Source organism: Bos indicus x Bos taurus, chromosome 27 (genome assembly GCF_003369695.1).
Source record: "Bos indicus x Bos taurus breed Angus x Brahman F1 hybrid chromosome 27, Bos_hybrid_MaternalHap_v2.0, whole genome shotgun sequence".
Classification (NCBI taxonomy): Eukaryota; Metazoa; Chordata; class Mammalia; order Artiodactyla; family Bovidae; genus Bos; species Bos indicus x Bos taurus.
The window spans coordinates 26,099,321-26,121,795 of record NC_040102.1 but is presented as its reverse complement, the minus strand read 5'-3'; the positions used below and the strand labels follow the sequence as shown (position 1 = coordinate 26,121,795).

Below are 22,475 nucleotides of genomic sequence, written 5' to 3'. Positions count from 1 at the left end.
GAGATGCTCAGTGGGTTACTCAATTATCATGAAGTCTTAGTACATAGAATAGAAGTCACTGGCATGATTCCGAGAACATCACTTCTGATAGCTTCAAAGTGATCCAGCTCAAGGGCAGAAATCCTCAGTGGGAATCCTTGATGGTTCCCACTGGAGAGCTGCCTCAGGGGCAAAAGGTGCCTAAGTCTAGTAAGCAGAGTTCCTGCAAGTTTAGTGTTCAGGCTCAAATATCCCCATCTCCGTCCTCTGAGGGGCTGGCTGACTCCTGTCTCCTCCCGATGTCCATCTCCTGACCTTTCCTTTACGCAATGTTTCCCCGAGTCTCTAACTGACCAGAGTCATTACTGTCTTTCTCCAGAACTTCCTTTTCACTCTTGGGCCCTTAATCTTGTCTGGGAAGATAAGAGAGGGAGCAGAAAGCCACCTCCTGAAAGGACTGCCAGTGGCATCTGGAGTCATATTTGGCAAAATCTGGGTGAGTGCCTCCTCCTTACTATCCAATTTCCTTGTCTACATTTAAAAAAAAAACAAAACAAGATTTTATGGTGTCCTGTTCCCTCTCTTGTCTTCCCAGACAAAAGGAGTGCTTTAAGAAGCACAGTCTGCCTAAAAGAAGGACTGCTGCTGCTGCTAAGTTGCTTCAGACATATCTGACTCTGTGCGACCCCAGAGACGGCAGCCCACCAGGCTCCCCTGTCCCTGGGATTCTCCAGGCAAGAATACGAGAGCAGGTTGCCATTTCCTTCTCCAATGCATGAAAGTGAAAAGTGGAAGTGAAGTCACCCAGTTGTGTCCAACCCCTAGCGACCCCATGGACTGCAGCCCACCAGGCTCCTCCATGGGATTCGCCAGGCAAGAGTACTGGAGTGGGGTGCCATTGCCTTCTCCGACAGTATGTGAGAAATGATAAAGACAGCATTGTCCTATGTTGTAACCAAACTAAACCAAACAAAATCTACCTGTGACACTTTGTATTATTATACATAGATGTATAAATGTATAGACAGGTACACAGAGAAACAAAATGTTAACAGAGGTTATTTCCAGATGGGAGGAAAATGTATCATTTTAACCCTTAAATTTCATTTATGACCTCCTTACTTTTATAACAATAAAAATGGATCAGGCATAATCATTTTACAAAATAAATTAAAACACAATTTTATAAATTTTAGCGTAAAGAGAAAATTCAAACTAAAATGATATTGCTTGAAAAAGGACCTATTTCTCAAATGTAGATGGGCTCAGATTATAATCCTATGATCAAACCTCTATCTCTAGGATGGTCCCTAAGGTAGACTGAAATCTTTCATCTCCTCAAATAACAGACCCAATATCCAGTGAGATGATTCCTCATAGTTCTGTGTTACTTTTACTTTACAAAAAAATTATAGAACTAGGTCTCAATTATATCTTTAACATAAAGAACAGGCGAGGTGTCTGGCTGATCTGTTGAATCACTTTGAAAATTAAAAGTGAGAAGTTTCCTGCAGATTGCTCATCAGCCTTGTGGGACTTTACAGCAAGGCACCACTTACCCGGCATACCATCTACTTAACCATAAACCAGTATTTATACTGGTTTCATACTAGCATTGTTTCAAAGAGTGGGCAGGTGAGGTCTTAGAATCCCAAACAATGTAAATAAAACAGGGCTGTTTCACATGACTTTCCACCCAAGCTCACTGCCACTTCCACCCGAATGATATGAAAAGCCTCCTACGTAACCCAAGTCATGTCCTCCAAGCATAAAGCAAAGAAGCCAAATATCCTGCCTGAAGGATGGCTGAACACGCCATTATTTACTGAACTAAAATATGTCAACTCTTGAAAGTGGTCACTCTTATTTTCTGAAATAATGACTCAGAATTAAGTACACCAAAACTAAATAAAAACTGCCAAGTATTTCAATTTGGTCAGCTACTTAAGAATACATTTTAGAGTTAATGTACTCTGGCCATCAAAATCTGATACTTCAAAGAGTTAATGCTGAAGCCTGGGACTTCCTTGGCGGGGTCCAGTGGTTAAGAACTCCCAAAGCAGGGGGCATGGGTTTTATCCCTGGTTGGGGAACTAAGATCCTACATGCCACAAGGCACGGCACCCACCTCAAAGAGTTATACTAAAGCCTGCTTTTCACTAAGCAGCAACCTGCTCTGAAATCTTGCCCTTACCATTTGATGCAGGCCTCTGGGTTTTTTAATACAACCACCCTAAAAAAGTTTGATTTTAAAGCACCTCCTAAGGTGGATCTTAAAAATAGCTCCGGCCAAAAGCATCAGTGGGCTGTTAAGTTACATAGTATGGTACAGTGAGACCAGCAATGGGCTTTAGAGCCAAACAGATTAAAACTGAGCTGTGTGAATCTGGGGAAGTTACTCAAACTCTCAGTGCTTCAGTTTCCTTAGCTGGAAAATAAGTATTTTTACACACAGTTCTTAAGGGTATATATAGCATAGTTGCTCGATAAACATTTGTTCCCTCTTTTCCCATCATTTTCTTTTTTCAATTTTCTGGCCATGCCGCACTGCATGTGGATCTTAGTTCCCAGACCAGGGACTGAACCCACACCCCCTACATTGGAAGTACAGAGTTTTATCCACCGGACCCCCAGGGAAGTCCCTGTCATCCATCTAATAAAAGTAACAAAGGTCCGTCTAGTCAAGGCTATGGTTTTTCCAGTAGTCATGTATGGATGTGAGAGTTGGACTATAAAGAAAGCTGAGGGCTGAAGAATTGATGCTTTTGAACTGTGGTGTTGGAGAAGACTCTTTAGAGTCCCTTGGGCTGCAAGGAGATCCAACCAGTCCATTCGAAAGGAGATAAGCCCTGAATATTCATTGGAAGGACTGATGCTGAAGCTGAAACTCCAATACTTTGGCCACCTCATGCGAAGAATTGACTCCTTGGAAAAGAACCTGATGCTGGGAAAGATTGAAGGCGGGAAGAGAAGGGGACGACAGAGGATGAGATGGTTGGATGGCATCACCAACTCGATGCACGTGAATTTGAGTGAACTCCGGGAGTTGGTGATGGACAGGGAGGCCTGGCGTGCTGCAGTCCCTGGGGTCGCAAAGAGCTGGACACGGCTGAGTAACTGAACTGAACTGACTGACGGATCATTCAGTCAACTTCCCAAATTCCAGCAGCCCAGATGCTTTTTGGACTCACTTGAGACATCACATAGTTAACAGCCAAACAGACACATCTCCTCCCACTCCTCTGGTTCTAGCAAGGTATCTGTGCCACCTGAATACACAGTGCCTACAGCAAGCACAATACAGAGAGAAGGGTTGTGAGAACCATTAAATGGCAGGGCCATTTAACCTCACTGGGCATTGGAACTTTGTCCTAAAGGGGTGAATGAAACGATTCTGAAATTCAAAAATCAGAGAGAAATATACTATCATCACACACATGCTAAAGGCATCTTAGGGTGACTGTCTCAGGCTGGTAGAATTGTACTGACTTCTTTCCTCTCTTTTCCTGGACTGCCTAAAAATGTTTTTCCTCTGAGAAGCATGTAGAATTTTTATCATCAGAAAGAAATAAAAGGATCTGCATGATGAAACATAAAACACAAAAATGCAAGGAAGCTGCTTTTCAGAGTTTAAAAAAAAAAAAAAAAATCTTGCCTTCCTCCCCAGACGACACCTCTGTCGCCATTCCCTTGCCGCCCTCCGCCCGGTTTGACCAGGTCTTCCTCAGGTCTAGCTGCCGTCTTTCTTGGGGGTCCCCCGCTGAGGACAAGAGGCGGGGGACACACAGCACCTGGGTGCTGGTGGCACTCAGTACATTTTCAGAGCAGGGGCGGGGACTGTAAAGTCTCCCGTGATCCTTCAGGCGGCACACACTGGGCACGCTGCCCTGGAAAATGCGGGCACACAGGCTGTGCTCCCCTGGGCACAGGAGCTTCAGACCAGACCCCAGAAGGCCTCTAGTCCACAGAGATGAGGTGAAGAGATTTCATATTTGCTGACTGTCTTCCCTGGGAGGGCACCTGCCATGTACTTTGAAGATTTTTCTGAACTTTGACAGGATCTCTTTAGACATCAGACAGAACACTCACTTCCTGATGGCTGGGGTGAGTATAGGATGGATGAGAAATTCCAGTGACGTGCCGGGAAATCTAGGCGGTGGTGCGATTATTCACCGAACGGTTATGTGCCTACAGTGTATTTAAAGAGTATCAAGCTGAGACAGCGCTGGTCTGCTGTGAGGGGAGGCGACACGGCAGGGGCAAGGGTCAGGGGAGAGAGGCTGTGAGTAGTGAAGAGAACTTAATTTTACAATTTCTTGCTCAGCTGGTGATTCTCAACAATGATTACGTATCAGCTCCTATATCTCTATTTGGACACCTGAGCATGCACAGAATTCTAATTTAATTTTCTGGCCAACAGGTCTCCCCAGTAGAAATCACTGAGACTTAGAGAAGAAATACACTATCAGCTTAAAATGACATTTTCTGCCATGATTTCCACACAGGTATTTCAGTTTTCTAAATCTTAAAATGTTAGTGTGGAGTACCAAAAGAAAAAAATTTTTGACTACTTTTTACCTGTATTCTACTAGGGAAATTTGGGGGTTTTGTCCCCAAATATTAGATTAATGGCTGAAGTGGGTTGTTTTTCCATTGTTCACTGTGTGTATTCAATCGATCTAGTGAACTACCATATGCATAAATGAGCTGAAGCTGTCTAACTGGAATTGCAATTTATTTGCTTACAGTAACAAAAGGATTTGTGTACTTAATCTCAAAAAAAAGAAAAGAAAATCAGAATCACCCAAGGAGCTTTAAAAATTACAATGAGTACGTCCTGGACCAGACCCATGGATATCTGAATCCTGGACTACAGGAATCTGAAGATCCCCTGGAGAAGGAAATGGCAACCCACTCTGGTACTGTTGCCTGGAAAATTCCACGTGGAGCCTGGTAGGTTACAGTCCATGGGGTCGAGAAGAGTCGGACACGACTGACCGACTTCACTTTCTAGAGCCTTTTGGTATTTACTCCAAAAGATCTGAATTGAAAGAGGACTGTCTAACGTGAGGAAGGGCTTTGTGACGTGTTGGTTGCCTCCATCTTTAACGGCAGTTATAATACAGTATACAACAGTGTAAGCAGAGCAAGCAAGCACACTTATCCAATTAAATCCAGTATGTACTGTGACAAAACTTACCCAACCAGACACCTGCATTATGTGCATCATTATCATATCCCAATCATACTCATTAACATGGAGAATTTTTAAAGTTCCATATGAAAGAGCAGAAAATGAAATCTGTACATCTTTAAAAATTCCAAGGACTTCCATGGTGCCCAGTGGTTAAGACTCCATGCTCCCAATGCTGGGGGCCTGGGTTCTATCCGTGGTCAGGGAACTAGATCCCATATGCCATAACTAAGACCCGGCATGGCCAAATAAATAAATAAAAATATGTTTTTAAAAATTCTACAGATTTTTCTAGGTGCTAGGATACTGAATATACAATAACTATAGGTGTCACAGCAAGAGAAAAGGTGCAGAAACATACATTCCTCTCTGCACATATTAACAGTCACTGAACACTATGAGGCCCCATCTTCTGACATTCACATTTGTCAATTAATTTAATCCTCACAACCGTTTATGTGTAAGCACTGTCATTTCACAGGTGAGAAAAGTGAGGTACAGACAAGTTGAGTAATTAGACCAGAATGTAAATCCAGGCTCTATCGCTTGATGGACTACATTGCTCAGGTTGCTGTAACAGAATATCACAGACAGCGTGGCTTAAACAACAGAACTAATTTCCTCGTAATTCTGAGGCTAGAAGTCCAGGATCAAGGCTTGGGTAGGGTGGGTTTCTCCTGAGGCCTCGGTCCTTAGTTGGCAGCATCAACTTTTACTCTGTGTCAGCCGTCCTTTTTATCTCTTTTTCTTCTTATAAGGCCACCAGTCATATGATGAGGGTCCACCCTAAGGGCCTCACTTTAATCACCTTGAAATTATTTCTAAATATGGTTACATGTGAAAGCAACCCTCAACTGGGGGTTGGGACTTTGACATACGGATTTGGGGGGGAGGGCACACATCAATCCTGACCATCTGATGACTGTGGAACCTCAAGAAAGTTACTGGACCTTCCCAGGAGGCAGTTTCTTCAACTGTCAAACAGTGCTATTGGGAATCAAACGAGGTCATTCATGCAAAATGGCTAGCACAGTGTCTGACACAGAGTATCATCATTTTACAGAGGAAGAGAACACATCTCCAGAGGGTGACCTGCCCTGTGTTCATCTCTGAGGTGGACTTCTTATACTACACAACACTATCTTCCTCCATAACCAAATGCATCATCTAGCAGAATTTTGGAGAAGGCAATGGCACCCCACTCCAGTACTCTTGCCTGGAAATCCCATGGATGGAGGAGCCTGGTGGGCTGCAGTCCACGGGGTCGCTACAAGTTGGACACGACTGAGCGACTTCACTTTCACTTTTACACACTAGAGAAGGAAATGGCAACCCACTCCAGTGTTCTTGCCTGGAGAATTCCAGGGATGGGGGAGCCTGGACTGCGGTCTATGGGGTCGCACAGAGTTGGACATGGTTGAAGTGACTTAGCAGCGCAGCAGCACGATTTTATGTAATTCATACACGTCGTACATCTCTTGCCTTTCTGCTTTGTCACACTGTTTTTCTTTTTTCTTTTCTAAGATTTTGTTTGATGGGGACCATTTTGAAAAATCTTCATTGAATCTGTTGCAACACTGCCTCTGTGGTTTATGTTCCAGAGTTTCTGGCCACGAGGCATGAGGGATCATAGCTCCTAGACCAGAGATCAAACTGGCATCCCCAGCATTCGAAGGTGAAGTCTTAGCCACTGGTCCATGAGGAAGGTCCCTCACAGTATTTTTCTTTATTACATAAATGTGAGTAAAAGAAGGAGAAGCTCAAACAAATAAAAATTTATTAAAGGAAGTAGACTACATTCCTGGGATTGGATGCAAATTTCATTCATCTTTTCTCCTAATTTGGAAAGGCAACTGGCTGTAGCCACAGAGATGACACCTCAGAAGATAAATACCTATATTTAGCTCTCAGGGGGAAAAAAAAACCCTCAAAAAAAAAATTAAGATTATCCTTTACGTTGCCTTCTGCATATAATACACCTATTTAATCCTCAACACCATCTTATAATACCATTTTATTTAGCTCTCACAACAATGTGAAAATGGTATTATTCCCATTTTTCAGCCAAGGCGAGAGAACAGAAGCATAGCAAGGTTAATAGTCTTTAAGTTCCAATACTTGGGTTTCTCATCCTTCATGCTTGGCACAGAGCAGGCACTCAGCAAATAAGGCAGTCTGATTTGGGGACATTTAAACTAAGCTGTAATGAATCTCTTTCATACCCTTGACATATGCCAAGTGTCCTAACAACTTTGATCACCACCAACCCTTTGGATTGACAGCTCTCTTAAGGCAAAAATCACAGTCCCCTTCCTCCTCTGTGCCAAGCATACTTGGTGCTCATTTAGGTTCAAAGGATACTTGAGAAATGAAGTTCAAATAAGTATTTGTTAGTATAATCAAATCACATTCTTCCTTGAGTGCTGGCAGTGGTATTTTTCAGCCACCACTAAGAAGGAAAAACACCAATACAGTATAATAACGCATATATATGGAATTTAGAAAGATGGTTAACAATAACCCTGTGTACGAGACAGCAAAAGAGACACTGATGTATAGAACAGTCTTATGGACTCTATGGGAGAGGGAGAGGGTGGGAAGATTTGGGAGAATGGCATTGAAACATGTAAAATATCATGTATGAAACGAGATGCCAGTCCAGGTTCGATGCACGATACTGGATGCTTGGGGCTAGTGCACTGGGACAACCCAGAGGGATGGTATGGGGAGGGAGGAGGGAGGAGGGTTCAGGATGGGGAACACATGTATACCTGTGGCGGATTCATTTTGATATTTGGCAAAACTAATACAATTATGTAAAGTTTAAAAATAAAATTAAATTAAAAAAATTTGAATTGGAAACAAAAAAAAACAAAAAAAACATCAACAAAAAAGCATTTAGGGTTTCCCAGTGGCTCAAAGGTGAAGAATACAGCTGCCAATGCCGGGGACATGGGTTCGATCCCTGGGTCAAGAAGATCTCACATGCAGCAGAACAACCTAGCCCATGTACTACAACTACCGAGCCTGTGCTCTAGAACCTGGGAGCTGCAAGTACCGAAGCCCCTGCCCCCGACAGCCCTGCTACACCACAAGAGGAGCCATTGCAACAAGAAGCGTGTGCACTGCAACCAAGACCCAGCACAACCAAAAGCAAATAAAGTCAATGCTTTCAAACTGTGGTGTCGGAGTGAAAGTCCCATGGACAGCAAGGCGATCCAACCAGTCAATCCTAAAGGAAATCAGTCCTGAATACTCATTGGAACCACTGAGGCTGAAGCTCCAGTACTCTGGCCACCTGATGCAGTCAACTCATTGGAAGAGACCCTGATGCTGGGAAAGATAGAGGGCAGGAGGAGAAGAGGGTGTCAGAGGATGAAATGGTTGGATAATATCACTGATTCAATGGACATGAACTTGGGGAAACTCCAGGAGATGGCGAAGGACAGGGAGGCCTAGCATGGCTCCGCAAAGAGTCAAACACGATGTAGCAACTGAACAACAAGTGTGTGTGTGTGCGTGTAGCATTTATAAAATCTCTCTCATGGTCTGCAACAGAGAAGCCTACAGGCCTTTCCCAAATCCCAAATCCAATGATTCCATCGGTTTACTCTTGGTTGGCAGATAAATTCACCACTTCTAGCACCAATTACGGGCACAACGCAATTGAATTCGCCAGGGCAGAACCACTGTCACATTCTTAGTCTGTAGAGTGCTTCAGGGAAAACAACCATTTTGCACAAGTTACAGAAAAGTTCCCAATTTCCAGAGGGAACTGAAATGGATGATAAGGTCAGTCTGAGTGGCCAGTGTAACTGCTGCCTGTCAAGGTATCTACATCATAAAAAGGAGCTCTATTAAGAGAAATCATGCTAATTTGTTTTCTCAAGAACAGACTATAGTGTTTGGTTTTTTTTAAAAGCTTTCAGTTTGTTTTGCCATAAGGTGCCAGGCAAATTTTGACCCTGCCATGGAAACTATCTGACCGCTTCTGAGCGGTTCTGTACACAGGCAAGGCGAGGAGCCAGGGCCGGCCAGAGCAGTGGTTAAACCTCTGCTCTCAGCTCTCCTGAACTTCAGCGCCTCGTGTGTGGACGTCTAGATTATCCATCTTTTTGTTTTCATGGACCCTACTGTGAACTGGCTATCATCTCTTTGACTAAGTACTTTACATAGATGTTGTAACAAATTTAGAAAAAAACAAAACAAAACAAAACAACCACCCCCCCCCCAAACTCCCAGAAAGAAAAACATTCAATAAAGAACTAAAAGGATAAAGTATTGTCAGCATTTTTACACTTCCTATCTGAATCAAGCTTTTCAAAGAAGTACTCTGAGATCTGGTGCAAAATCACTAGGAAAGTAAAGAGTTACTCTAGGTTCTCTTTTCTAAGTAAAGGTATCCTACAAATACTCTGTTCTGATGCCTTAAAGAGAGAGGACATTTCAGAAAGAAATGAAGAGGCATACAAATGGAATAATTCTGCAAATGGCCAAATTAAAAAATATGAAATTTATCCACTTCTCATCACTTACTAGATATATGTAATATACAAAGCACTGGACTAGATGTTGTTAATGACACATAATTAGCATTAACAAGAAATATCCATATATCCAACTGCACCCTAAGATAAAACTTGTGTTTAATTTTCCCCAATAAACAAAGGTTTTGAGTTTCCCTAGGACATGGAAGAACAAAATATATATGTTTCTATTATGACTTCCTGGATTCATAGAAAAACTGTCCAGTACACTGAGGGAGATACTCTTTTATCTACCAGTTTCCACTGATAAGCAGCAGCTTTTCAAGAATGACTGAGCTACAGAATGACTGTAATTTCCACATCCACCTGATTAAATCTGACACACACAAGACATGAGGGAGAGAGGACCCCTGCACCCTTCAATTTCAATAAGAAAAGTTGAAGCGGACTGTCGGGGAGAGTAGGAAGAAGATCAAGATCATGTGGCTTGGGCAAAAGGTCAAGAACCAGAGGGAAGAAAGAGTCCAAGTAGCACCAAGCACGTGGGATTCCCTGAAGGCCGTGCCATATTCAGTCCCACACGGCCATGCACTAACGGGACAAGTGCAGGCGTATCGCACGCCTCGCCCCTTCTACTGATTGACAAAGAAAATGAAGACAACCTTTTCAAGTTATTCCATCAAAGGCAGAAATCGTAGCCTGGGCATTTAGGAGAATGAGCTCATTAGGCGGGGGCAAAACACTTGTTTTGCAATTAGTGTCTTTTTACCCAATTCATTTAAAACAGGAAGCCCTGAATTTCCTTAAAGCGTTGCTCGTATTAGTTTGTTAGAACTGACTGTTCTACTATATAAATTCTTCGTGTATGTTTACTGCACGCCACCCCCCCCCCCCCCCCGCCGATTTATGGCCAAACTGTTCTCAAAAATAGAATGAGCTTCTTATGATCTGCTTCTTTCAACTTTCACATTGTATTTTCGCAAAACCACAGAACTGATAATCTTCAAAAAATGAAATAAAGGGAATGCTGAGAACTAGCCCTCATGGTCCAAGGATGGGAAATAAATAAGGATTTCAACCCCAAGGCAAAGAGGGCATAGTCACAGTAAGGTCAAGATCATATATTTAGGAAGCCTACAGCACTTAAAGCTAAATTGTGTAGTCACAGTTCTGATTGAGCCAAACCATCTTTTGGGACAGCCAGTCATGAACAAGATTGCTGTCTTTGGAATTCAGACAGCAAGAATAGGCAGCCTGTTCTCAGAAACGGAAAATGACACTCAGCCAGCTCTGTGTCCCGTGGTGCAATCTCACATGAAGCCCTTGAACAATTCTTCCCCCCGCCCCCCCCCCCACCAAAGGAAAAGCAGATCGACTTACATGGCTCTCTGGCAATGAACTGAGGTACAGTGTTGGGCAGAGGAGTACTGGGGTTTGGAGTCCCTACTAGTTTGTTCTTGGCCATCTTCGTGTTTGCCTTAGCAAACTCTAGTCGTAGTGTTTGCGGGATTTCAGGATCGAAGCGGATGCCCTTTAGAAATAAAGAACAAATGGAAGATGTTTTCATTTCCTTAGAAGTAAACCGGAATGGTGACAAAATAAACATACCAGTCAACCCAGCCTATCAGAAAAAAAAAATCAGCAAGAGCACTCATTCTCACTGCTTATACAGAATACATGAAAACCTGTGATACAACGTGTCCACAAAGTCAAGGAGATTTCGTTTACTCTATCAAAAACTCAATTTAGTTGCATGGTTTTCCAACTATTTCTTTTCTTTTGGGACTACATTGTCAGGGTTCGGGTTTTGTTTTGTTTTTTTTTTAATGTGGACCATTTTAAAAGGCTTTCTTGAACTTGTTATAATATTGCTTCTACTTTATGTTTTGGTCTTTTGGGCCAAGAGGTATGTAGGATCTTAGCTTCCTTACCAGGAATTGAACCTGCACCCCGCTGCACTAGAAGGTGACGTCTCAACCACTGAATTACCAGGGAATTCCCTCAGGCTAAAACTTAAAATCTGGACCAACACATTCCTAGCATGGCTAAAAACTAATTAATGCCTACCAATAAGAATACATTAACATAAAGCCCTGTGCAACACCGGAAATTCTAATACCAAAAATCATAAGAAGAATTTGACTAGTGTTTAAAACAAGATAATTCTTCAATGCTTTAGTTTCATCACCTCTAGAGGGGGAAAATTCCCATCTTTTTCCAACTGAAGAGCTTTCAATTAGTGCTCTGAATTACTAAGTAGATAAGAATGAAACAGTTTTAAGATTTCAATATAATTAACATCATTTCATTCCAGTTAGCTTCTAGACTGATAAATTTAGATGAATGCCTTTGTGTGTTAAAGTCCTGATTTTGACTATAGCTGGCTTGTTAGCTACATGGATGGACAGACAACAGATTACCGGGGCCAAAGAGAGGCTAGTAATTTCTACCCTTAACTCTATTATTATAGTTTACCTACACAAAACATTCAACAAAATAAGTCACACACTATAAAATACAAGATTTTTTTCTGGATGTAGACCATTTTTAAACTCTTTACTGAATTTGTTACAATATTGTTTGTTTTCTTATGTTTTGGATGTTTTGGCCACAAGGCATGTTGGATCTGAGCTCCCTGACCAGAGATCTAACGTTCGACTCTCAGCATTGGAAGCGAAGTCTTAACCACTGGACTGCCAGGGAAGTCCCTATGAAATATAAGATTTAGGACAAGATAAGTCTGTTCTGAACACCCCCCAACCCCAACTCCATCATTCAAGAAGGTCTGAGCATACTGAATCATGAGATCTACTGTCCAATGCTATGGAATCTGGACCCCAATAATGGTATGAAAAAGACACACCAGTATAATATGGTGCATACTGGTGTGTTCAGAACAGACTTAGGTACCCTGTTTGTCTGTATGGCATGTTCTGGAAAAGGAGTGAGTTCTGAAAATGAGGGTCTTAAGAACACAGGTTTATAGATTAGCACCCACATGAGCCTGCGGGTTCCAAAGCCCCTTTCTTCATTTAATTAGCTTGAATTAAAGAGCAATTTCCACCAGAAATTAGTAAGAGCCTCTAACTCTGCAGACCAGCGTGAACAACTCTGAACTTCACAGGCCCAGGTCCAAAGATGGGAGGAAGAGCTGTGACTTCATGGTAACAGCAATAAGAAAAATGAAGGGAGGTGAAGGGGAGAGAAGTCCTTGGGGAGGCACCACTGAAGCCACGGAGCCCCGACCCACAGATGTCCCAGAGTGGGTGGAATTTCCTTCTGAGCCTGATCTACACACTTACTCAGAGGAAACCAATTGCAGGAGCAAGCAGGTTGGAGTGAACAAGGAATCCTCTTGGGCAGCCCTAACCAGTGGCAAAAATGAAAAAGGGGACAGCTGTATGAAATGTAAAAAGCAATTCTTTAACTGCCGTTAGTTTTTGTCTTAATTGGGGGAAACCTCAGCAATGTCTTGCCAAAAATGTATCTATGGGGAAAAAAGACAAGGCAGCATGCAGAAGTCGTGTTTGCTTCCATCCATGTCCACGGAGAGCATCCCCCTCCATCAGAGCTGGTATCACAACAGAGTAAGGATGTCCAAATACGGGTCTGAAGGGCTGTGGTCTTTGCTGGGAGATGAGCACAGTTCCCCGCTGTCAGAGGGGTGCCGTGGAAAGGCCTGCATATTCGTCTCACGCTCCATCCAACCACCCATACAAACAGAGTGCTTTCAATTTCAGCGACCTCCTTGGCGCGTAACTCCATCATCCTTCTGGGAAGAAGCACGTGTTCTCACCTTTAGCCCACATCACCGTGAGCAGCGTGGGAAGAGCATCCCGGTCAGGCGTCCTCTGGAGTTTCTAGTCCCCAAGAGGAGGCTCTCCATCTGCATCCAATGCCTCAGTCCTTTTCCTGATGTGCCCGAGTTGACTGAGGCTCTTACACAACCTGGTCTCGTGACTCAGGTCCTAAAACATGCCTGAGTGGCCCCAACTCCTCACCCCCACTCTTCATACTCCTCCTCCCTCTGTGAGCTAAAATAACACCACCATCATGTTCCAAATCAAAGTTCCAGCTCCTTATTAAAAAAAAAAAAAAAGCTCAGAAGTTAAAATGACCTAATTTGTTTGGCAGCTTATTCAGAGGCCGGAGGCTTAGAATACAAGCCACATTCCTCTAACATCTTTAGCAGCAATACCATATTTGGTAATCAATATCCTGCTCAGCTCAGTTTCTATCCAGAGGGATTAGCCAAGCCAAAAACATTTAAATGTGAAAGGATGAAGAGGAGGCAGAGATGGGGGGAACGTGGAAGTGAGGAAGAAAGGAGAAGGGAGGAAGAAAGGAGAGGGGAGGAAGATGAAAAAGAGGAAGACAGATAAAGGAGACACGAAAAGAAAAAACAAACTCCTTGTGCTTTTAATTAAAGCCTATTAAGATTATTCTCTGGCCAGTGACTTCAACATTAAATGCTATCAGGATAAGATTACTACTAAATCAAAAGAGGGAATCTGTGACTTTCAAAATCAACTTTTTCATTATTGTCTAAAATTGACCAAAACCCTTCTGATAAGTGAATAGAAACCTTTTCTCTTCCGATTGTAAATGGTGTCCAGAAAGGACAGTTTCTGGATATCAGGATGATACCAGTTTGAGAAGTTATTCAGAAGCAACCCAACTTACTGGCCATAGGGACAGCCAACAACCTCTCCAAGATGGCCTAATACACTCTGACCAAAGCAACACAGGTTCACTGTGATCTACACAGGCAAAGTCCCTACCCAAGGGGCCAGAAAGTATCCTTAGAAGTCTACTGCTGCTCAGTCGAGTCCAAGTCTTTGTGACCCGATGAACTGCTTGCGACACGCCAGGCTTCCCTGTCGTTCACTAACTCCCAGAGTTTGCTCAAATTCAAGTCTGTAGAGTCGATGATGCCATTCAACCATCTCATCCTCGGTCGCCCTCTTCTCCTCCAGCCTTCAATCCTTCCCAGCATCAAGGTGTTTTCCAATGAGTCAGCTCTTCGCATCACGTGGCCAAAGTATTGAAACTTCAGCTTTAGCATCAGTCCTTCCAGTGAATATTCAGGGCTGATTTCCTTTAGGATTTAGCAGTCTACTAAATAACACCAAAGATTGTTATCAGGGCAGTTGCAAATCCATAAGCCTATGTGTTACCAACTAAATGCCTGTGATCTCTCAAAATCCACACTGAAGCCTTAACTCTCATGTGATGTATTCAGAGGGAGGGCCCCTATGAAGAGATCAGTGGCCTTGAGAGAAGAGGATGAGACATGCAAGATCTCTCTCTCCAAGAGCACCCACCAGGGAAAGGCCAGGCGAGGACAAAGTGAGAAGGTAGCAGTCTACAAGCCAGGAGCAGGATCCTCACCAGATACTGAATCTGCTGGCAGCTTCATCTTGGACTTCCTAGCCTCCAGAACCGAGAGAATTAATGCTGTTTATACCACCTTGTCTGTGCTATTTTGTTATGGCAGCCAGAGCTAAGATACCTTAATAACACGGTTTTGTTTCTTGCACCATAGTTCCTAAAATAGGCCACAGTACTCTTTTCTGAACTTTCTGGAGTCTCATCCAGGTGAATCTCCTCTTCTCCACCAGCCCCAGCCCCAAGCCCACCTCTCCCCTCACTGCAAGTGACTCAACCATTACGGACAGTTTGAGTCAAGGCATCTGTCTTGATGTATGCGATTACTAGAAGTCTTAACAATTCAATCTCAAAAGTGACAACAGCAATTACAGACTGAAAGGAAAATTCAAACTCCACATCTGCATAGAGTAATGCTCTACACTCACTTTATTGAGGCAGTTGCAAAATATCTTTTTATCCCTTCTCTTTCTCCTCAAATGAAAGGTTAAAACTATCTGTAAATAGAAAATCCTGAAAAAAGTTTTCAGAGTTGTAAACTTGGACCTCCCTTAATGAAAATCTTTGTTTCTTATTTACATTGAATTTAGATTCTAAGCTAGTTACAGAGCTTCAAAATGCCATTTTATGGCTCTACGGACTATATCAAAGGGTGGCGTCTCAGAAGGACAAGGGAAGAGCTAGTATATAAGAAAACGGCAAACTGAAAAGACATCACAAAATCCTGAAGTCCCAAGCCTACAGAAATCTAGAGAATCACTGGAAATGGACTGTAGCTCTTTCAGTGTCTTTCTGGAAAACAGGATGGAAAACCTATTAATTAATGCGCTGCAAAGCTCACATCCCAAGTTGCTCTCGTGTTCCTCTAGCTGTTGCAATTCTGGTTTCTTAGGCACAGTGGCTTTGCTGGAACGATTTACTGGCTGCAAATCATGGGTTTGGAATCATGATTATTCTGAACATGCAGGTTCAACATCATTCCAACCCTTTAGCAGTGTCACTGGTATTAATGTCGTCTCGCAAGAGTGGAATATTTGTCAGGAGCTTATTCACTGAATAATGGAAGGAAAAAGGAAAGAGAAGGGCTATTCTAGAATGATTCAAATATCCTTAGAGGCCTAGCCGCATATGCAATGTTTGGTCCTTGACTGAACAAGCCAGATGTGAAAGACTTCTCGTGGGAATATGAAAAAAGCTGAATATAGGATGAGCATTAGGTGGTATTTGGGAACTGTCAATGTTATTAGGCATGATATTATCATAATGTAGGAAAATATCTTTTGATTTTCTTGTAATGTCAACAATGTTTTTCTCATGCATATTTTAAATTTATTTTTTAATTGAAATATAATAGCTGTACAGATGCATTAGTTGCTGCTGTACAGTTACATGAACCCAGCTTTAATACCCCCCTGCTCCCACCTTGAGCCTCCATCCCACCCCTTCACGCTGCCCCTCTCAGTCACTACAGAGCACTGAGCTGAGCCCCCTGTGCTCTACAGTAGCTTCCCAGCAGCTGTCTCTTTTACACATGGTAGTGTATACATGTCAATCTGTATCTCCGGATTCATCCTGTTTTTAAATTTTGGTACTGAAATACAAAGAATAATGAGAATGTGACAAAATATCATAACAGTGAGTATTTTACTTTAGAATACTTAGGGGGAAAAAATGGAAGCAAATGCAACAAAATGTTGGTATACTCTGATGGATTTGTGGATGTTCATTACTATATCTTTTGGTATGCTTGAAATTTCATAAAAGTAAAAACAGAACAGATTTAAGCCAGCACATAACAGTTCCGTGTGCTAGAGATATAAGAATCAGTGAAGTCCCTGCCTTGAGGAGTTCAGAGGGTACACTCTGGTGGAGGAATTGTACAGGTAAGCTAACGGTTAGATTAAGAGACAAACACGAGGTTTAGAACTCCACGGGAAACACAGCCAAGGCCGGGAGTGACTGACGACCAGGAAGGCATCACAGAGGAAGAGCTGAAATTTACCAGGTGGTAGTCCAGGAAAGAGCTCAGCAAAGTTCTGAGAGACAGGATGTAGAGAGGGTGTGGATGTGTTGTGTGGGAGCAGGTGCTTATGTCCTCAGTTGTCTCTGACTCTTTGCGACCCCATGGACTGTAGCTAGCCTGCCAGGCTCCTCTGTCCATGAGATATTCTAGGCAAGAATACTGGCGTGGGTTGCCATTTCCTCCTCCAGGGGATCTTCTGAACTGAGGGGGTAGAACCTGGGTCTACGGACTCTTTCCCGCTAAGCCACCGGGGAGCAAGGGAGCTTGGTAGATGACTGTATAAGCACGGGGATGAGATCATCAGGACCTTTTAGGTGATGAGTGAGGGTTCTGGAATATTTGCATGACTGAGCTGCTAAAAATTTTTTAAACTGGGGAAATAGTATGATCGGATTTAGGTAGCAGAGCGTAATCCTCAAGAGTGATCATCCAGAATCATCTGGAAGACTTCCTACACACACAGTGCTGACCCTGCTCCAGAGTTTCTGGTTCAGTAAGTCTGGGATGAGACTTGAGAATCTGAATTTGTACCAAGTCTCCAGGCTGATGCTAACAATGCTCATGTAGGGATCACATCTCACAATCACTGCAGTGGAGGCTAACTCCAGGGGTGGAAGGGTGGCTGGACTTGAGAGACTGAAACAGACCAGACGTGAAGCAGTTAGAACAGCCTGAGAATGCAGCGGGGATCACGGCTCTGCTGGCCCTTCTCCAGGAAGCACCTAGAACCTCAGGCCAGGTTCAGGGCCCTTCACTCCCCTAACAACAGCTGGCTATTTAAGGCACAGATGCATCACAGTGACCAAACATGTTTTTTTCCCCCTGAGGATTTCAACCTTGAGTATAAAACACAGAGAAAACTGGGACTTCCCTGGTGGCTCACTGGTAAAGTGTCCACCTGCCAATGCAGGAGACACGGATTCAACCCCTGATCCAGGATGACCCCACATGCCATGGGGCAACCACGCCTAGTGAACCACAACTACTGAGCCTGTGCCCTAGAGCCTGCAAGCTACAACTACTGAACCCATACGCGCTAGAGCCCATGCTCTTCAACAACAGAAGCCCCTGCACGGCAACAAAAAGTAGCTCCCTACTCGCTGAAACTAGAGAAAGTCCACACAAAGCAACAAAGACCCAGGGAAGCTAAAAATATATCAATAAATTCAGATAAAATCGAGGTGGCTGGAGCTGAGGTACCTCCACGATCTCCCACTAGAGAAAAGGTTTCCAAACTCCCGTCACTGAGGTCAACAAAGCTGCCCTAACGCCTGCTGGGAGTCTCGTTTATTTGGTACATCCTTCAAATCTGTGAGTTACAGTCCAGTGTCTGTACAGATGGTTCTACCATTAAAGTAAGTGGGTTTATCAGCCCTTGACACCTAATTTTACAGACAAAGAAAGCATTCACTTGGAGGGGGGAAAATGTTAAAGAATTAGGCAAAGCTCAGTGGAAACAGTGTCAGACTTTATTTTTCTGGGCTCCAAAATCACTGCAGATGGTGACTGCAGCCATGAAATTAAAAGACGCTTACTCCTTGGAAGGAAAGTTATGACCAACCTAGATAGCATATTGAAGAGCAGAGACATTACTTTGCCAACAAAGGTTCATCTAGTCAAGGCTATGGTTTTTCCTGTGGTCATGTATGGACATGAGAGTTGGACTGTGAAGAAGGTTGAGCGCCAAAGAATTGATGCTTTTGAACTGTGGTGTTGGAGAAGACTCTTGAGAGTCCCTTGGACTGCAAGGAGATCCAACCAGTCCATTCTGAAGATCAGCCCTATTTCTTTGGAAGGAATGATGCTAAAGCTGAAACTCCAGTACTCTGGCCACCTCATGCGAAGAGTTGACTCACTGGAAAAGACTCTGATGCTGGGAGGGATTGAGGGCAGAAGGAGAAGGGGGACGACAGAGGATGAGATGGCTGGATGGCATCACTGACTCGATGGACGTGAGTCTGAGTGAACTCCGGGAGTTGGTGATGGACAGGGAGGCCTGGCGTGCTGCGATTCATGGGGTTGCGAAGAGTCGGACACGACTGAGCGACCGATCTGATCTGATACATATTACACTGAGAAAGATGTCCATGACAATATTAGATTTAAAAAAAAAAAGGATACTCAACAATGTTTAGTCATCTTAAAAGAGGAGACTTTGTATCCGTACATGTGTGTGAACTCATGAGTGTATCCTAGTAATGCGAGGAATGTTTACAATGTGACAACTAACCTGTCAATAGCGGTGGCATCATGGTTTCAAATAGGAAAAGGAGTACCTCAAGGCTATATATTGTCACCCTGCTTATTTAACATATGCAGAGTACATCATGAGAAACGCTGGGCTGGAAGAAGCACAAGCTGTAATCAAGATTGCCAGGAGAAATACCAATAACCTCAGATATGCAGATGACACCACCTTTATGGCAGAAAGCGAAGAGGAACTAAAGAGCCTCTTGATGAAAGTGAAAAATTCCACATTCAAAAAAGTAAGATCATGGCATCTGGTCCTGTCACTTCATGGCAAACAATGGGTAAACAATGGAAACAGTGACACACTTTATTTTCTTGGGCTCCAAAACCACTGTAGACGGTGACTGCCATGAAATTAAAAGACGCTTGCTCCTTGGAAGAAAAGCTATCACCAACCTAGACAGCATATGAAAAAGCAGACAGTACTTCACTGACAAAGGTCCATTTAGTCAAAGCTAGTCAGACACTACTGAGCGACTGAACTAACTGGACTAATAGCTTTTCCAGTGGTCATGTACGGATGTGAGAGTTGGACCATAAAGAAAGTTGAGTGCCGAAGAACTGATGCTTTTGAACTGTGGTGTTGGAGAAGACTCTTGAGAGTCCCTTGGACTGCAAGGAGATCCATCCAGTCCATCCTAAAGAAAATCAGTCCTGAATATTCATTGGAAGGATGGATGCTGAAGCTCCAGTACTTTGGCCACCTATGTGAAGAACTGACTCATTGGAAAAGACCCTGACGCTTGGAAAGATTGAAGGCAGGAAGAGAAGGGGACGACAGAGGATGAGATGGTTGGATGGCATCACCGACTTGATGGGAATGAGTTTGGGTAAGCTCCAGGAGTTGGTGATGGACAGGGAAGACTGGCATGCTGCAGTCCATGGGGTCACAAAGATCAAATATGACTGAGCAACTAAACTGATCGAAACCGGGTATACTCCAATACAAAATAAGAAGTTAAAAAAAAGAATAACTTTGAAAGCATGATGCCCTTTTAATCAGTTTGGTTTCGTAAAGCAAGGCCATCTCTTTGCTTTCCTGATCCAGGATCTAATCTAGAGTCATACATAGCATTTAGCTGTCATCTCTTAGTCTCCCTGAATATTTTCCTCAGGCCTTGTCTTCCATGACCTTGACATTTTGGAAGAGTACAGGCTATTTTTTGGTAGAATGTCCTTCAGTTTGGGTTTATCTGATTTGCTTGTTGATTAAATTAAGGTTATAAGTATTTGACAGGAATATCACACAAGTGTCATTCTTCATGCATCCTATCAAGGAGACACATGATGTCATTTTTGTCTCATTATTAGTGATACTAACTTTGATCACTTGCCAAGTTTCCATTGTGAGGTTACTATTTTCCCCCTTTCTAGTTAGGAAGTATGTCATAGGGAGGTACTTTTGAGACTAATTATTTCTCAACATTTCACCCATCAATTTTAACATCTATAAACATTTTTTACCTGAAGCCACCTTTACTACTGGGATTGCCAAATGGTGATTTTTTTTTTCTTCCCCTAAGCCCATCATTTCTTTCATATTCATTAGTCTTCTACTCTAAGGAAACACCTACCCCTCCTCCCTGTTTATTATTTATTCCTTTCTACATTCATTTGTTCATTCACTCACTCACACATCAGTACTGATTCATGCCTTATTTTACATTATAATTACCAGCTTTTGTTTGCATGCTCAAATTGTCCCAGATTTATATGGAAACACACACATGCTTTTACATCCACATCTATTTCTCTATATCTACTTAGCTGTATTAAAACTACAAGTTAGTACCGATAGTTCCAATTCCAATCCAATACCATTAGGTTAATTCTAGCCTTCCCTTTCCACTATTTTTAACTCTGCCTCTGAATCCTAGCGCTCAACATCCACTATACATTTGCTTATTTGCTCAATACAGGAATACTAACAAAAAGTTTCGAGAAAGTTTCAGAAGTGCTAAACAATTTCAACATAAAAAGAAAACCTATTAATTATAGTTCAGTATTTACAGCTTTTTGTATCTTTAGCCCAAAAGTAAACAGCCAATATATACATCTGAGAATTATTTGGGAGATTGGGATTGACACATACATAACATATAAAATAGATAACTAATGAAAGCATGCTGTAGAGCACAGGGAACCCTACTTAATGCTCTGTGGTGACCTGAATGGGAAGCAAGTCCAAGCAGGAGGGCTTCCATGTATATGCGTGGCTGATTCATTCTGCTGTACAGTAGAAGTAACAACACTGTAAAGGAACTATACTCCAATAATGATTAAAAATAATAATTATTATTATAATTATAATAATTATTATTTTAAAAAATAATAATTTTTTAAAAGTCAGTTCTCTTTCCAACTTCATTATGGCTGTACTATTCATTTGAAATAGTTACGATTCCTTTCTTTCTGTTTGCCTTAGAGTGTCTTCCCGGCTCTTGTCATCTTCACCTTTTCCTTCTACATATTCATAGCAGGTAAAACTTTTACCAATTGAAAAGTCAAAGTTGATTCATCAACCCATTCATCTTTTACACATTTCTGAATTTCTGATTAGGAATTTCTGAATAATTTTACATATATGGACTAAAAAGCTGAGGACCCAGAATTTTAACATCCTCCCAACCCGCTATGACTTCCCAAAAGGCCCAATCTTTTGAAGGAAGCTTCTAAATAAGTTTTCAATGTTGTTTCTTGCACTTAATTTTTTAATTTTCAACTTCTAATTGAAATATATTGAAATGTTAAAAAAAATAATGGGAGGGGGAGTAAAGACAACTGGAACTAAAACTGCTGTCGTAAATACCACTATAAAGGTTAAGTTCAGGGCCTGAACGAACCTGGCTTTTGCATGATGCCTGGTTTTTGCATGATGCCTGGTTTCTACTGGTTCCTGGGTCAAAAGCCTTTACCAGATCCTGATATAGGCAAGTTCAAGGATTAAGAACACGATTCCACTCGGGTGAACCACATGACATTCCCCTGTAAGGCAACAGGCTGCTTCTACCACCTCCCCCACTGTCAGTACCCTCTTCTCTCCTGGGCTGCCGGGGACCCACCTCTTCTAGAACACAGGTCATTTCCTATCGAAATCTCCTGGTGTTTCACACATGCCCCATTCTGAAGCAGTAATCTAGTGGATCTGAGGCTT

The 22,475-nt window shown here is 42.6% G+C and overlaps 1 protein-coding gene across 4 annotated transcripts in view; it reads right to left on the bottom strand.

Annotated features, from left to right (window-relative positions):
• Nucleotides 1–22,475, bottom strand: part of RBPMS (RNA binding protein, mRNA processing factor) — a 203,674-nt gene that overhangs the window by 68,705 nt on the left and 112,494 nt on the right. For all 4 annotated transcript variants that reach the window (XM_027529921.1, XM_027529919.1, XM_027529918.1 and 1 more), the window contains exon 5: nt 11,041–11,191. In XM_027529921.1, coding sequence (XP_027385722.1) covers nt 11,041–11,191 — 151 coding nt within the window. The remainder of the gene's footprint in view (nt 1–11,040; nt 11,192–22,475) is intronic.